The following is a 16,523-nucleotide window of genomic DNA, read 5'->3' on the forward strand; positions in this document are numbered from 1 at the left end:
CAATTAAAACAAAAACCTTAAACATATTGCATGCAGGCTGGCTAAAATAACATAAAAAAAACATTTATTATTATTATTATTATTATTATTATTATTATTATCACTATTATTGTTATTATTATTATTATTATTATTATTATTACTATTATTATTATTATTACTATAATTATTATTACTATTATTATTGTTATTATTATTATTATTATTACCAGTACTATCATTATTATTATTATTATTATTATTATTATTACTATTATTATTATTATTACTAGTATTATTATTAGTAGTAGTAGTAGTAGTATTATCATTACTATTATTATTATTATTATTATTATTATTATTACTACTACTTTTATTAATAGTATTATCATTATTATTATTATTATTACTAGTATTATTATTATTATTATTAGTAGTAGTAGTAGTAGTATTGCTGATGTTGAAACATTATTATTAATTATTACTATTGCACTATTTATTTATTTATTTTATATATTTAATGTGTTGCAGGTCTGAAATGCAGGAGTGGATGTAAATTCACAAATTAAATGAGGTTGACCAGACAAAACATTAAATATATTGTGTTCATCCTGTCTGAAATCAAATAAAAACCAAAGTCAATGTAAGAAACACTGCATTTTCCACTTCCACAAATGTTAGGATGTTTTATAAAAAGCAATTAAAAGAAAGAATTTGTGAGTTGTTCATTATCCTGGGTCTTTATTTAACCCATAAAAGTAGACAGAACAATAACAGTGATGTTTTTACTCAACTTCATTGTAGTTTGTAAATATAAACATTAAGCTTAACTAAGGTAAGTGAGGTCTGCAGTTCTTTAGATGTTCATCTGGGTTCTTGTGTGACCTCCTGGATGAGTCTATGCATTCTTGTGGAAAATTTGTTAAGCCATACCTGTGAAAGAATCTGTGGATAACAGCTCTCACTGTGGTTCGCTGGAGTCCCAGAGTCTAAGCAATGGCTTTGTAACCCTTTCCAGACTACTAGATTTTAATGACATCTATATTTACATCATGTGCTGCCACATTTTTGAGACATTTTAGCCTTTTGCGCATTGCCAGATAGTTAATATTTAAGTGATGCTTCGATTTTTTTTAGATTTTTTTTTTTTATAATTTTCTCCCCTTTTTCTGCCTTTTAGCATACCCAATTGCCCGATTGCATCATGCTTCCTCTCCACCAATGCCAATCCAAGGAGAACGAAAGTAGCCCACACCCCCTCCGACATGTGGGCAGCAGACGTATGCATTTTGTCACCTACACTTTGACAGTAATCATGTCTGGATGTGGCTAGTCGAGTCGTCAATTGGATTAGGTTAACTGGCTAAATTAGTAGCTAACGAGGCAATTACGTTTTAATATAGGGTCAGTATAGCATTATTTCTTTAATATTACATTTTTTGTTGATGAAATTATCATTAAAAATGGTGGTTTGATTTACATTTTACATTTACATTTACATTTTCAGCATTAAGCAGACGCTTTTATCCAAAGCGACTTACACATTGAGCGGAACACAATGAGCAATTGAGGGTTAAGGGTCTTGCTCAGGGACCCAACAGTGGCAACTTGGTGGTGTGAAACACTGAATATGTAACATATGTAAAAATGGAAGAACTTTGAAAGGGACAAACACTTTTTGACAGCTCACATGACCAACATTTGTCTCAATACAAAGCAACAACAGATTAGGGTTACTTGGGTTTTCCTAAACCATGTGTATAACAGTTACCATAAGTATTTTCATGGTCTTCAAGTAGTTATAACTATTATTAGAAGCTATTTTGTACAAACACACAGCTTTTGTGTCATTGGGTTGCTTTGATGTCTTGCTTGACTTCATTGCTGGCATTAAGTGCTGCTCCAAGTACAGCAATAAAGCGATATACATCAGTGAAGGAGTTGTAGAGAGGAACTGGAGCTACACGGAGTACGTTTGGTTCCCTCATGTCACACTGCAAGACAAAAAGTATGTGGAGAGTTAAGATAAAGGAAATTTACAAAATCTGGTCATTACAATCAAAGTAAGGTATCAGATTAAGAAATCCAGTAAAACCAGGTAATAAATATGTATTAGCATGAACACTTTAATATATAAGTGTGATTTTTACTTGACTCACTATTAACAGTAAGTGCTGTTAAAGAAAATTAGAAACTGCCTTATAATCACTATAATTCTTACTAAATAGGTATTCCCCCCAACCCTAATTAGATAAGCAGTTTAGAAAGTGAGTGAGTAATTGTTTATGCACATTGCATTTTTACTGTTTCTTTATTATATTTTATTTAACATCTGTAATTATTATTTATTTATATATTTATTCAGTTATTGTTTTTAATTAATTATTGTTTTTATTTTTTTATTTTATTACTTTTTATTTTATTTTATTTTCTATTTATCTATTTTTACGTGATTTATCTATCTAGCAAAATCTCACCAGTGTCAGATACAGCAAGTATACAGCCACCAGATGGCAGTAAAGTGTAACTCTTAAGAAAGAAGGACTTGATTATTGTTAAGTTTCATTTTCTCTTTCGGCTGCTCTTGTATTTTGGGGTTGCCACAGAGGATCTGGTCTTCATACCAGACAGTTTTTACACCGGATGGTCTTTCTGATGCAACCCTCCCTGTTGAACTTTTATTTTACTGACAAAAGAACAAAGATTTCTAAAGTTTTCAATGACCAACTTAATTGTATTCATTAATTTTTAATTACAGTTTAATTCAAGTTTAATCGGTTAGGAACTGAGGACACTTAACTGATGTGTTGCAGTTTTAAAAGTAAAATGTTGCTTATTATTGCTTGATACAAGACCTGAGCTGCTCCACAGTTTATAGTTTTATTTAGTTATTTGTATTAAATTTACTTTACAGTCATTTAGGTTATGTCAACATTTATATGTGAGGTGTGTATTTGGATTGCAGATTCTGAAGTGTTACCAGGCCTGTCTGGCTTTATAGGTATTAATGCTTTAGGGACAGTTTTAGGGACAGTTTTAGGGACAGTGGTAGCCTAGTGGGTAGAGCTTTGGGCTATCAACCGGAAGATTGGCGGTTCAAATCCAGGCTCTGCTATGCAGCCACTGTTGGGTCCTTGAGCAAGGCCCTTAACCCTGTCTGCTCCAGGGGCGCTGTACGATGGCTGACCCTGCGCTCTGACCCCAGTTCCCAAACAAACTGGGATATGCGAAGAAATAATTTCATTGTACTGTACACCTGTATATGTATATATGACAAATAAAGTATATCTTCTTTAGGTTATGAAGTACCACATTTTTCACTGAAAATAGAAGTGACATTGAAAATAAAAGCCACTTACTGCGACTCCTCTTTTCTCAAGCTCTTTAAACACAGCTAGGATGGGTACAGAGAAGGACAGTGAGAGCTGGCAGCCCCTCTCTGTTGGGTTACTAGGTGTTATGATACTGACGTGAGGCTTCTGCGGTTCAGACTTGTTCTCACTGTAGTAATGTTTCAGGAGATATTCCAGATATCCAGTTAACAGTACGGACTTCTTCCTCAGATCCCTCATTGTGGTTTTATTGAAAATCTAATAAAGGAAAAACGTTTGTTTTTCATTTATTATTGAAACTGTAATAGTTTTCACTGTAGTAGTATTAATAGAAATTCAGCCTAGACCCTAAATGTTTATAATTTCTTTAACTAAACTATCATTCACTTTAGATGAATATTTATTTATGAATGTTTATACTTATAATGAGTATTTTTTATTTACATATAGATGATGTATTTCTCATTTTTTAAACATAAACCCAAATATGTTTTGTGTATGTTTTGCTGCCAATGAACTTGGTGCATTTTAAAAAGTACACAAAATACAGAAGAAGAGTTCTTCTTCTCATATCTTACACACAATTTGGGTGTTGCTGCAGGACAATGACGCAAAATAAATAAAAACTGGCCTTGAAATAGCCAAAAATAGGGTCATATTAAGCTTTGGATATTTTTAGAATGTTTGGGCTTAACCAAAAAGTCAAATCTGTGGCACAAAAACAATTATTTTATTTATTTATTTATTTTTATATTTTTTGTTTATGCATTTTCTCCTGTTTTTCTCCCTTTTTAGTCCATCCAATTGCCCAGTTGCATCACGCTTTCTCTCCACCAATGCCGATCCCCGCTCTGATTGAGGAGAACGAAGCTAACTCAAGCCCCCTCCGATACGTGGGCAGCAGCCATATGCATTTTGGCACCTACACTTTGACGAGTGCAATGCCAATCAGCACTGTTTACAGAAAGACACACCCTGACAGCACTCTTTTCCTGGTGTTCCAGCATGTGTTTTTACCGCTGCGCCACCTGAGCGGCAAATCAATCAATTATTAAATAAATAATAAAAAGTTTAAAATAGAAATAATATGTCAAGTTTAAAGTTTTTTTTTTGTGATTAGCTCAATCACACACTAAAAATATTAGCAAAAGCTGTCATTTTAGTATACATTTATAGAAAAATAGAAATAGTTTGTGATTTACTTCCTTAGATTGACCTTATCTTCTTCAGAATTAGCATAATGAGATAACACATATGTCAGGTTCTCTTTATTAGTCATAAATTTTGATGATTTCCCCTTTTTCATCAAAACTGTCGCTTGCACAGCCATTCTGTTCTTTTTTTTTTAAGAATCATCTTTTGGCTGGTCTTGTGGGACACACGTGCATTTTATAGTAATAATATTCAAGTGCACACTGTTCAGGCAACACTTCCACTTTTAAATGACCCACTGCTATTGATGAATAGATCCATCACATTCATGTTAAATAAACACATACTATGAGTACACAATTAAATATTTAAAAAAAAGTATTACATGTATTTTCTCACCTCTAAACTGGCCTGTAAAGGGCAAACCAATAAAATGGGTTGATTGGAGAGTCTGAATCCATTGACACCAGGCTGCAGACTCATCACTGCAAAAACAGGGTGGATCATACTATATGAAGTATACAGACTAAATGTTAAAGCTGTTAATTTTGAATACTGTGAAAAACAAAGATTTGTTGGTATGATGTTTCTTTTAGGTGGAACGCAGTTATAGCTTTATTGCAGAATTAATCTTTAAATCATTAGTCAACAGAATATCATCTCAGGGCTCGTCTAGATGTTTTACTCAAATGTGACAAAAGCCTTTGTGTTATTTTTTGGACAGCAGTGATTTGCACCATGTAACTCATCCATGGATGCCATAGGTAGTGGGCTAAGTGGGTAGCACTGTCACCTCACAGCAAGAAGGTCCTGGGTTCGATCCCCAGGTGGGGTGGGTCGGGTCCTTTCTGTGTGGAATTTGCATGTTCTCCCCGTGTCTGCCTGGGATTCCTCCGGGTGCTCCGGTTTCCTCCCACAGTCCAAAGACATGCAAGTGAGGTGAATTGGAGATACCAAATTGTCCATGACTGTGTTTGATATAACCTTGTGAACTGATGAATCTTGCGTAATGAGTAATACCGTTTCTGTCATGAATGTAACCAAAGAGTGTAAAACATGATGTTAAAATCCTATTAAACAAATGAAACGTCTTTCTTAATGTAAAATCATGCACATTGACCTTAATTGAGGCAAGTAAGGCCTGCATTTTGGTTTTATCATGACTTTGTGGATGAGTTATTGTTATATTTTTGGTGACATTTAATAGGCCAGCCACTCTTGGGAAGGTTTACAACTGTTCCAACCTTTCTTTATTTGTGGATAATGGCCCTTGCCGTGTTTTTTAATGACTTTTACATCTGTCTAACTTACTGTCCCTACCTCTATCTATCTAGACATAAAAGCTTTGAGGCTATGAAGGTAATTTATTGCATTCAGGCAATGAAGCTTTTAATTGCCCAATGTTTCAGGTGCCTATTCAGCGGCCCCTAGTGTTCAAAAGAATGATGTTGAACAAGTAAAAATCAGTCAGTCAGTAAATAAATAAAAACATAAATACATTAATAAAAAGGTTATATCTTAAGTATTAAAGGCCTACAGGAACTAAACATAGATAGATAGATAGATAGATAGATAGATAGATAGATAGATAGATAGATAGATAGACAGACAGACACCTTATTAATCCCGAAGGAAATTAAGGCCTCAGTAGCATTATATTATTTATATATTATTTATATATTATTTATATATTATTATTATTATTATTATTATTATTATTATTATTATATATTTTAAACAACAGTAACCCTGGAAGAAATTGCAATACCATTTGTCATCTGGAATCTGGTGTCTAGTTTGTGCCCCCACCAACCCAGCAGCCTAAAAGGTGAGATAAAATGATTAATATTACTTACTGTCTTCCATTCAAAAACCTTTTAAAATAGGTACAAGTGCAGAGAAGATATAAAATTTAATACTCACGCAGGTTTAATTTTATCAGTGTGTTTCTCGTGTACAAACGCTCCTGCTAACCCACCAGCTCCAGAATTCAAATACTGAACACAGAACAGAAAAAAAACAACATGCATGTAGCTAAAAATCATGTTAAATATTTACTAAACCTAGCAGAGATTAAACAGCAATCGTTAATTAACTATAATAAATGTAATCATATGATTTACAATGCACAGAAACATTTAGTGAACTCACTTTGTAGGTGCACCAGCAGGCAAAGTCGACCCCCCAGTCATGCAGTTGTAGTTCTGCATTACCCACGGCGTGTGCACAGTCAAACCCCACAAAGCAGCCCTAAACACATATATGCATGCCATACAGTGGAAACAGGGAAGCAAAGTAAGTACAGAATACAGAATAGACAACAAATAGTTTTTTTTGTTGTTGTTGTTGTTGTTGTTGTTTAACATTTGTTCTTAGTTATGTAACCTTTGAATATATGCAGTTTAATATAGTCAAACATATACAGTGTATCACAAAAGTGAGTACACCCCTCACATTTCTGCAGATATTTAAGTATAGCTTTTCATGGGACAACACTGACAAAATTACACTTTGACACAATGAAAAGTAGTCTGTGTGCAGCTTATATAACAGTGTAAATTTATTCTTCCCTCAAAATAACTCAATATACAGCCATTAATGTCTAAACCACCGGCAACAAAAGTGAGTACACCCCTAAGAGACTACACCCCTAAATGTCCAAATTGAGCACTGCTTGTCATTTTCCCTCCAAAATGTCATGTGATTTGTTAGTGTTACTAGGTCTCAGGTGTGCATAGGGAGCAGGTGTGTTCAATTTAGTAGTACAGCTCTCACACTCTCTCATACTGGTCACTGAAAGTTCCAACATGGCACCTCATGGCAAAGAACTCTCTGAGGATCTTAAAAGACGAATTGTTGCGCTACATGAAGATTGCCAAGGCTACAAGAAGATTGCCAACACCCTGAAACTGAGCTGCAGCACAGTGGCCAAGATCACCCAGCGTTTTAAAAGAGCAGGGTCCACTCAGAACAGACCTCGCGTTGGTCGTCCAAAGAAGCTGAGTGCACAGCGTCACATCCAACTGCTGTCTTTGAAAGATAGGCGCAGGAGTGCTGTCAGCATTGCTGCAGAGATTGAAAAGGTGGGGGGTCAGCCTGTCAGTGCTCAGACCATACGCCGCACACTACATCAAATTGGTCTGCATGGCTGTCACCCCAGAAGGAAGCCTCTTCTGAAGTCTCTACACAAGAAAGCCCGCAAATAGTTTGCTGAAGACATGTCAACAAAGGACATGGATTACAGGAACCATGTCCTATGGTCTGATGAGACCAAGATTAATTTGTTTGGTTCAGATGGTCTCAAGCATGTGTGGCGGCAATCAGGTGAGGAGTACAAAGATAAGTGTGTCATGCCTACAGTCAAGCATGGTGGTGGGAATGCCATGGTCTGGGGCTGCATGAGTGCAGCAGGTGTTGGGGAGTTACATTTCATTGAGGGACACATGAACTCCAATATGTACTGTGAAATACTGAAGCAGAGCATGATCCCCTCCCTCCGGAAACTGGGTCGCAGGGCAGTGTTCCAGCATGATAATGACCCCAAACACACCTCTAAGACGAACACTGCTTTATTGAAGAGGCTGAGGGTAAAGGTGATGGACTGGCCAAGCATGTCTCCAGACCTAAACCCAACAGAACATCTTTGGGGCATCCTCAAGCGGAAGGTGGAGGAGCGCAAAGTCTCGAATATCCGCCAGCTCCGTGATGTCGTCATGGAGGAGTGGAAAAGCATTCCAGTGGCAACCTGTGAAGCTCTGGTAAACTCCATGCCCAGGAGAGTTAAGGCAGTTCTGGGAAATAATGGTGGCCACACAAAATATTGACACTTCAGGAACTTTCACTAAGGGGTGTACTCACTTTTGTTGCTGGTGGTTTAGACATTAATGGCTGTATATTGAGTTATTTTGAGGGAAGAATAAATTTACACTGTTATATAAGCTGCACACAGACTACTTTTCATTGTGTCAAAGTGTCATTTTGTCAGTGTTGTCCCATGAAAAGATATACTTAAATATCTGCAGAAATGTGAGGGGTGTACTCACTTTTGTTATACACTGTATGTTACAAAATATCTGAATTGTAGACAGTGGGTTCATGTTGTGCATCTAACCTGAGCCTGTCCCGCTTTGGTGATGACCTCCATGTTGAACAGCTGACCCGTGTAATATTGTACTCCACCCAGCAGAACCACAGCGACTGATTCTCCCTCTTTTTCAATTGTGGAAATGATGTCCTCTGTCCTCAAAGTTTCCTCACCCTAATGAGGACATAAAAACATGTATCAAGTATTAATACTTGACCTTCAGACAAAATAAATTAATTTATTAATACATAAATGAATAAAAAGTACAAATCCAAACAAATATTTATTTAGTTACATTCAGATGTCAACCCTCTTACTGTCATTTGTACTGTTATGTGACTGTGAAACACATGTATACACATAAGGATTTTAACAGTGTTTTATACACCAGGTGGCAATTTTTTACACAATAGTTAATTTAATTTAATTTTGTTAATAAAATATGATAGTTATGATTTTATAACTAGTAATATTATTTAACCCTTGTGCACATAAAGCTCAGCTTTGCTGTGTGTGTTGCCTTCATGTTGCTGTATGTCTGTCTTTCTCTCTGACTGCCTGCCTTCCTGTCTGTCTGTTTTGTTCCGTCTATGTGTCTGTCTTCCTCTGTCTGTCTCTGCCTGTCTGTCTGTTTTTATATATTTGTCTGTCTGTCTCTGCCTATTTGTCCCTTTCTCTCTTTGTCTCTCTGTTTGTCTTTCTGTTTCTCTCTGTCTGTTCATCTGTTTCTCTCTCTCTGTCTGTCTGTCTTTCTCTCTATGTGTGTCTCTGTCTGTTTCTCTCTGTCTGTCTTTCTTACTGTCTGCCTCTCTGCCTGTCTGTCTCTCTCTCTCACACACAGAAACACCCACACTCACAGCAGGACAAAATGTAGTAGGACAGAGTAAAGGGACACACTTTTATACCTGCGGGTCCAGTGGACCCAAACACCACATGTGTAATATAAATTTGTAGGGGAGGGTGTACAGTGTGAACTCGTGTTAAAAACGTGTTATTTTATATGTTCTTCACACAAAATGAGCCAAAGGCAAGGAGTCTGAGGATAAAATAATAAAAAATAGCATTATTTTTCTTTTGGTAAACACTGAAAACGGGTCCCACAGACTCAAACACCACACAAGGGTTAAATACAATTCTTAATAAAACATTTTATTATTTTTTTTTTTACTGTTGGTACAATTCTATATTTTCATTATAATACCAATACATGCCATGACATTCAAACTGACAGGTCAGAGACAAATATTAGCTACATAAAAGGAAAAAATAAGGACTAATCTGTTCAAAACAGTAGGTTTGCTAAATTAAATCAATCCATTTACAGGGACACAACCACCCTTACATAAAGCAGATAGATTGAATTAAATGTAGTTAAGAATATTGTGAACTCACCGCTCTGGGTTTAAGAAGGAGCATGCTTTCAGTGGGATCGAAGCCTTTGAGACTTATCAGAGATTCAACAGCATACTATAAAGCACACACAGAAGCTAGTTCATTACCTCATCATGATTACAAGTGGGTTTGACCCTTTGAGTTATTTTGCTACGTAGAGATTGAAATAATTAAGAAATGAAGTTGAGAACAATTTATAGACTGTTGATATCCACTGCAATTTTCAGTGGGTACAGGGTGTGGTTGTTTGCGCTGCTTTAACACAGTAACATTGTATTTATACTGTATAGCGATAACACTGGTCTTTTTCCAGTTTGCAGTTGTGAGTTAAAAATTACTCGAGCTGCTGCTGCTACATATTGCAAAAAATTTTCTTTTCAAAAAGCGTGAGAAATCATCACTAGACAAAATTACAGTTATTAATTGATGCTTCGTTATTAATATCATCTTTGGTCAGAGTTTGTCTCGTCAGGCATCTGTGCGCACAAATACGCGTTACAGGCTAAATGAACTCAAGACAACTTTATTTCATTTGGATGGAAAGCCCATGAACTGTACACGTCACGGGAACATTACAAACACTGGTGTTAAATGGATCGCAATGGACTGCAGATGCTTTAACATAGTTAATGATGTGGGTTTACATGACGTTATACATGTTGCATCTAGAAATGGTTCATATTATGAACCCTGAGCGCCTGTTTTCAGTGGCAGGGTTATGAACAGGAAAAGATCCTCACTTTTGCCAGATAATGTGAACAGACTTGTCATTTTAAATAACTGGCTGAAAGATGGGTAGCTGTTGGCTGGCTCTCTAAAAATAATTTAGATTTAATAGTTTTATCATAAATTTTTATTTTTTTTTACTGGTAAACATGTTCTTGCAATAAAAATGTGCATAACTGTTAGAATTTTGCTTGGTTATTTTTGCAGTCAATTAATCACTATTCATTTGGTTCTTTAATCGCGATTAATTCCGATTAATAAATGTAATTGTGTGACAGCCCTAATTTATATGAACTTCATTAGATAAAATGTACTATTATATTTTAAATCATGCCACATACTAAAACTGCAGTGTCAGAAATCCTTAACTATGCACATACAGTCACTATATGATTAAAGGTTAAAGTGGAATAATGTGTAACTAGACACTATTACAAGGTAACATAAACATGGCAGTTTTACCTACATGGTCAGATGGAAAGGCCTTGTCTTCCAGAATGATTTTGTGGCGTTTTGCAGTGGGCTTGTAAAACGCAAGCTGTAAGGAAATAAGATAAAAATCTTGTATTAGACTTTGTGGTATTGATGTTTTTTTGTGATAGAATGTTGCAACACACCCCACTTCACCCAGAGAAATACATTAAATAGATGACTATATAAATAAGTAATTGTACAACATCTGATTTGTGTACTTTTTTTTTTCAATTAATTACAGTGGTACCCTTAAACTCAATGTTTCCCTTAAACTCAACGTGTTCCGTTTGTTTTTTAAAAATGTATTCATTTAATTTCAGATTAACAATGAACAGTCGGCTTGAGCGGTATAAACATCATCAAAGTGTACATATGAGACGACTCCACATGAATCTGTGTTTATCTGGATTTTCCTCACTGTTTCACTTTTAAACTTGTGTTTCACCTTGGGGTTCTGAGAAATTGTAAGAATCAGCTTTTTATTTCAGTGTTGTTAATATTATATTTGTGTTATTTTCAGTGTATAAGTGTCAAAAACAACCTCATTATTTTACATAAACCTAAAATATATGCAGTTCCACGGGACCATGGAACGCATTAACAGGGTTACCATACATCCTTATGGGAAAAAATACCTGAAACTCAACGCCTTTTAAAATCAACGCCAGTCCCGGAACCAACTGACATTGAGTTTCAAGGTACCACTGTAATTAATTAATTAATTAATTTTTATTTACTTATTTTTCAGGAGGCCTATACACTTAAATAATCATGTTTACCATTAAAAGATGCAAGTTGACAGTCAAACCATTCATCAAGGCAACTTCCTCTGGTTTAGCACCTATTACACACACACGCACACACACACACACGTGTGTCTCATATACATCTTAACATATAATGCAGGAATCCATTAATAAACATGGACTGTTAGTGTCTAATAATTCAAATTATTTATGTTGTACTCTTGAACAACTAAAAAAATAGATGATAAATGGCTTTACAAAGCTATTAAGCTTATTACCTACGACCTTTGCCATGACATCCTCAAGATTGTTCTCAGCCCAAGCCCAGGGTCGCAACCCCATCAAATGACCATGGGCTCCACTGTAAACAAATACATTTTGGGTTTAGAATTTGTTAAGTACTATATTGATAAATTAGATGGTCACCAGTGGGCAATGAGTAAAGAACCAACCAAGTATAGTATATCTCTTACTGTATTTATTTTCAATGGGCCACACAGACTCAAGATTAAAAGTATTTAAAATTTTGATAGTATTTAATAGTGTTTAAACTCTGCAGTTTCATCTCAGCAACTCTTAACACTTAATAAGGTCTTAAGCTCAGTCTCAACAGCTCTTAAATCTAAGATTAATTTAACAGCTGAAGCTTTGACGTCAAGATTCAATCACAACTCAACAGCTCTCAATTTGGGATTACACTTGAAGTCTGCAGCTTTTAAGTCATAACTTAAAGGCACTTAAGTCCAAGTTAGGTCTCAACCCAACAGCTCACCAATCCAAACTAAGTCAGCAGCTTTTAAATCCAAAACAGGTTGCTGCAAGTGCAGCTGTTATATCTCAATAGCTCTCAACTTCAAATTGAGCTTAACTCAAAGCTTTCAAGTGTAGGCTGAGACAAAAGTCATTACATATTAAGTCCAAGCTTAAGTCATAAGCTTATAAGTTTAAGAGTCCTGGTGTTGGAGGGTGTTGACATCATTTTAAATCATGGATCCAGGTTTGTAATTTTTACACATCAGTACTGTAATAAATAAATAAATAAACAAATAGTTTTATTGATGGCATCAGCCTTAGCATTTACACTCAAACAAATAAAAAAATAAATAAAACCTCTAAAACCTATAATAAAAAATAAAACCTCGCAAAAAAAAGGTGTCAGGACGAGTCAGGAAAGGATGCTTACGTTTTGGCCCATTTTTCCAACTCCTCATCTAGGTACTTTTTAACATTTTTGGGCTGTAGTCCAAGAGAGTTGCCAACAAAGTAAATACAATCTTCAGAGCCATCCACAAGTGTCAGGTCAGCTGTTGAAAAGAAGGGTAGTATTTTAAACCACTCAAATTTCCATTACTTATACACTAAAGTCTTTTGACCCCCAAGCAGTCAAACTGTTTTAATGCCACACAGCGGCAGGGACGATTAATCAGACTCAAATGTAAACAACATTTAAAAACACATTTAAATCTACACCAATATTATCCTTTTCATTCTATTCATTCTTCCCTGACATATTTTTTTTACTTATATAGTTGTATATACTGTTCATAAGAATCTATGTAATTACTTCTATTACTATTTTTAGCCCTAGTTTTAGTCCAAGCCATACTGCCAGATGCACAACTTGCAAATTCTGCCATGTACATTTTATAATACTTATATTATAAGATTATAAGATTAATCCACCACCCAAATAATGTTTAGTCATTGGGGGTCCTTTCATTTCTATATGGCATAAAGAGGGGTGACAAAGTCTACAAAGCAACAAATGGACAACAGAAAGTACAAATATACCCACATAGTGCATTTACATGGTAGGTGTAGCTTATAAAATGATGAATGAATGTATGTTTATACTGGATGGATGGGCGAACGGACAGACAGACAGACAGACAGACAGACAGACAGACAGACAGACAGACAGACAGACAGACAGACAGACAGATAGATAGGTACTGGTACACTCACATGGAGGAAGATCAGCTACTTTAGGGATCAGGAATTCTTGCCGCAAATGCTGCAGCTCATCATGCTTGTCAAAGAATTCAGCTACTTTAAGTGATGTAGTGCTGCAGGCTAGCTGATTGGATACTCTCTCTATAACTTCTTGTGCAGAGCCCACTGCCAAATCAGCCATGGCTGTATTCATCCAATTATTCCTAATTATATGAATATTAAAAGAGTTAATTAATGTTTTTGCCTAATCCATGTTAAGTACTCTAAATCTTAAAAACAATTGTACACATTCATTTATAAAATGAACACATTTTCACGAATGCTGAAAAATCATTGTATATTTCTGTGAACATGGTCACTTTTCAGCCAGCATGGTCAAGCAATTAAAATTTTTTTAATTTCTCCCAATTTGTGTGTTATTAAACTGAGAAAAAGAAAATCTGAGTGTACAATTGTTAAAATGATAAACATAATTCTCATGGCAAATGTAAATATGGATATAATGTCACATTAGTTATAACGATTACACCCCAACATGTTTTGTTTGGTTAGGTGCATTGATTCAGAATTAGGATTAAACTTTTGACTGGATCTTTTAATAAATGTATTCATTATACAGAATAAATATGCACAGAATCAAATAGCTTATACAAAGGTTTTATTTATTTATTACGATTTAAACGTAATATTTCACACACAAATTTAACACATTTAAATCTACACCAATATTATCCTTTTCATTCCATTCATTCTTCCGACATATTTTTTTTACTTACATAGTTGTATATTCTGTTCATAAGAATCTATGTAATTACTTCTATTACTATTTTTAGCCCTAGTTTTAGTCCAAGCCATACTGCCAGATGCACAACTTGCAAATTCTGCCATGTACATTTTATAATACTTATATTATTATATATCATATTTCACACACATCGTGACAGGACAAGTAGTCACTGGTTACACAAGATTCATCAGTTCAAGTTCAATATCAAACACAGTCATGGCCAATGTTGTATCTTCAATTCACCTCACTTGCACTTCTTTGGACTGTGAAGGAAACCGGAGCACCCGGAGAAAACCCACAAAAACAAAGAGAGAACATGCAAACTACACACAGAAAAGACCCGGACCGCTCCATCTGGGGGATCAAACCCAGGACCTTCTTGCGACAGTGCTACCCACTGAGCCACCGTCTTATACAATGGTCAACTGATGTACACTAAATGACCAAAAGTATGTAGACTAATCAATGGGCTTGTTTTGTATCCAATTCCTAGGCTTTTCACAAAATTTTAAAAAAGCATATTTGTGGGAATTTATACCCATTTAGTCAGAAGAGCATTTCTGAGGTCTGCCACTGATGTTGAGACAGAAGGCCTGGCTTGTAATTAATGTACAAATTCAGTTGATTCAATCGTGATTGATGTACCATTTAAATAAATGGCCTTTTATTCAAAATATACAAAAAATATCTGTTTTGTTGCATTGATTAATCATTCAGTGTGATAAAAGTGTAACAATAGAGGCAATCAGAAAGAACTTATTTGATTTTTTCAAATCAATTATTAGCTATGAATGAATTATTAATATGTGGTCCAAATACTAAAGTGTAACCTAAACTTTTTTTGTTTGTTGTAATTTTACCGTCATGTTTTCATGTCACTTTGGTTACATTCATGACAGAGACGGTAGTTACTCATTACACAAGATTCATCAGTTCACAAGGTTATATCAAACACAGTCATGGACAATTTTGTATCTCCAATTCACCTCACTTGCATGTCTTTGGACTGTGGGAGAAAACCGGAGCACCCGGAGAAAACCCACGCAGACACGGGGAGAACATGCAAACTCCACAGAGAAAGGACCCAGGACCTTCTTGTTGTGAGGTGACAGTGCTACACACCGAACCACCGTGCAGCCCTGTAATCTAAAGTTTACTGAACTCAACCTGATTTAACACATGGACATCACCAAAACCAAATCATCTAAATTCTATGTACCAATAGATAAACAAGTTCAGTTTTGATAGCAAATAAGTAAATAAGTGAAGCTAAGAGAAAACAATCTAACCATTAGGCTTCCACAATACGACCTGGAGAACAAACCATTAATTACCAGTAAAAAAGAAAGTTTACTTTATTTTCACCCTAAACCCAAATTACCAAACTGAAGCTATATTAGAAACAATTTAAGATAAAGACGTCCAGCAACAAAATGGATGGGTAGAATCAGAGTAATAATTAACAAGTCATTAAGAAGCCTGAAAACCCTCACCTTAACAAACTCTGTTCTTGTTCACAGACTGTGCTTCATGAAGAAAGAGTAAAACTTGCATAGGCTGGATAGTACATTACTGAAAGTAACCTTTCATCCCATGTGTAAACATCACTCAAGGTAAGCTAATGATTGCCAGCATGGCTTTTGAGGGCATCTGTGTTAGTACCAAAGTGACGCTGGGTGGACAGAGAAAGCAGGACCCATGTGCATAGTAACAGCGAACATTTTACTAGGGGCAAAAAAATAAACTGAGCCATCATTGCTGTCATCAAGTTGATGTCCAAGACAATGCCAGGACTTATTCTGTGTGCCACAACAGTGTGGCTTTGTAGACACGGAGTGTGTGTGATTTACTGGCCTGCCTGTAGTCCAGATCTGTCTGAGGAGAGTCAGCAGCTGACG

General features: G+C 35.5%; 1 protein-coding gene across 1 annotated transcript; it reads right to left on the bottom strand.

Moving 5' to 3' along the window:
- Nucleotides 1-700: 700 nt before the first annotated feature.
- On the bottom strand, nucleotides 701-16,151 carry kynu (kynureninase). The gene is made up of 14 exons (XM_062996902.1): nucleotides 16,119-16,151; nucleotides 13,851-14,041; nucleotides 13,069-13,189; nucleotides 12,164-12,246; nucleotides 11,919-11,980; nucleotides 11,132-11,203; nucleotides 9,940-10,014; nucleotides 8,575-8,721; nucleotides 6,615-6,713; nucleotides 6,387-6,460; nucleotides 6,232-6,284; nucleotides 4,863-4,948; nucleotides 3,339-3,569; nucleotides 701-1,973 (listed from the first exon to the last, which is right to left on the bottom strand). Exons 2-14 carry the CDS (start codon nucleotides 14,029-14,031, stop codon nucleotides 1,827-1,829), a joined length of 1,431 nt encoding a protein of 476 aa, XP_062852972.1. The 5' UTR covers nucleotides 14,032-14,041; nucleotides 16,119-16,151; the 3' UTR covers nucleotides 701-1,826.
- Nucleotides 16,152-16,523: the final 372 nt, after the last annotated feature.

Source organism: Trichomycterus rosablanca, chromosome 6 (assembly GCF_030014385.1).
Source record: "Trichomycterus rosablanca isolate fTriRos1 chromosome 6, fTriRos1.hap1, whole genome shotgun sequence".
In the NCBI taxonomy this organism is placed as follows: domain Eukaryota; kingdom Metazoa; phylum Chordata; class Actinopteri; order Siluriformes; family Trichomycteridae; genus Trichomycterus; species Trichomycterus rosablanca.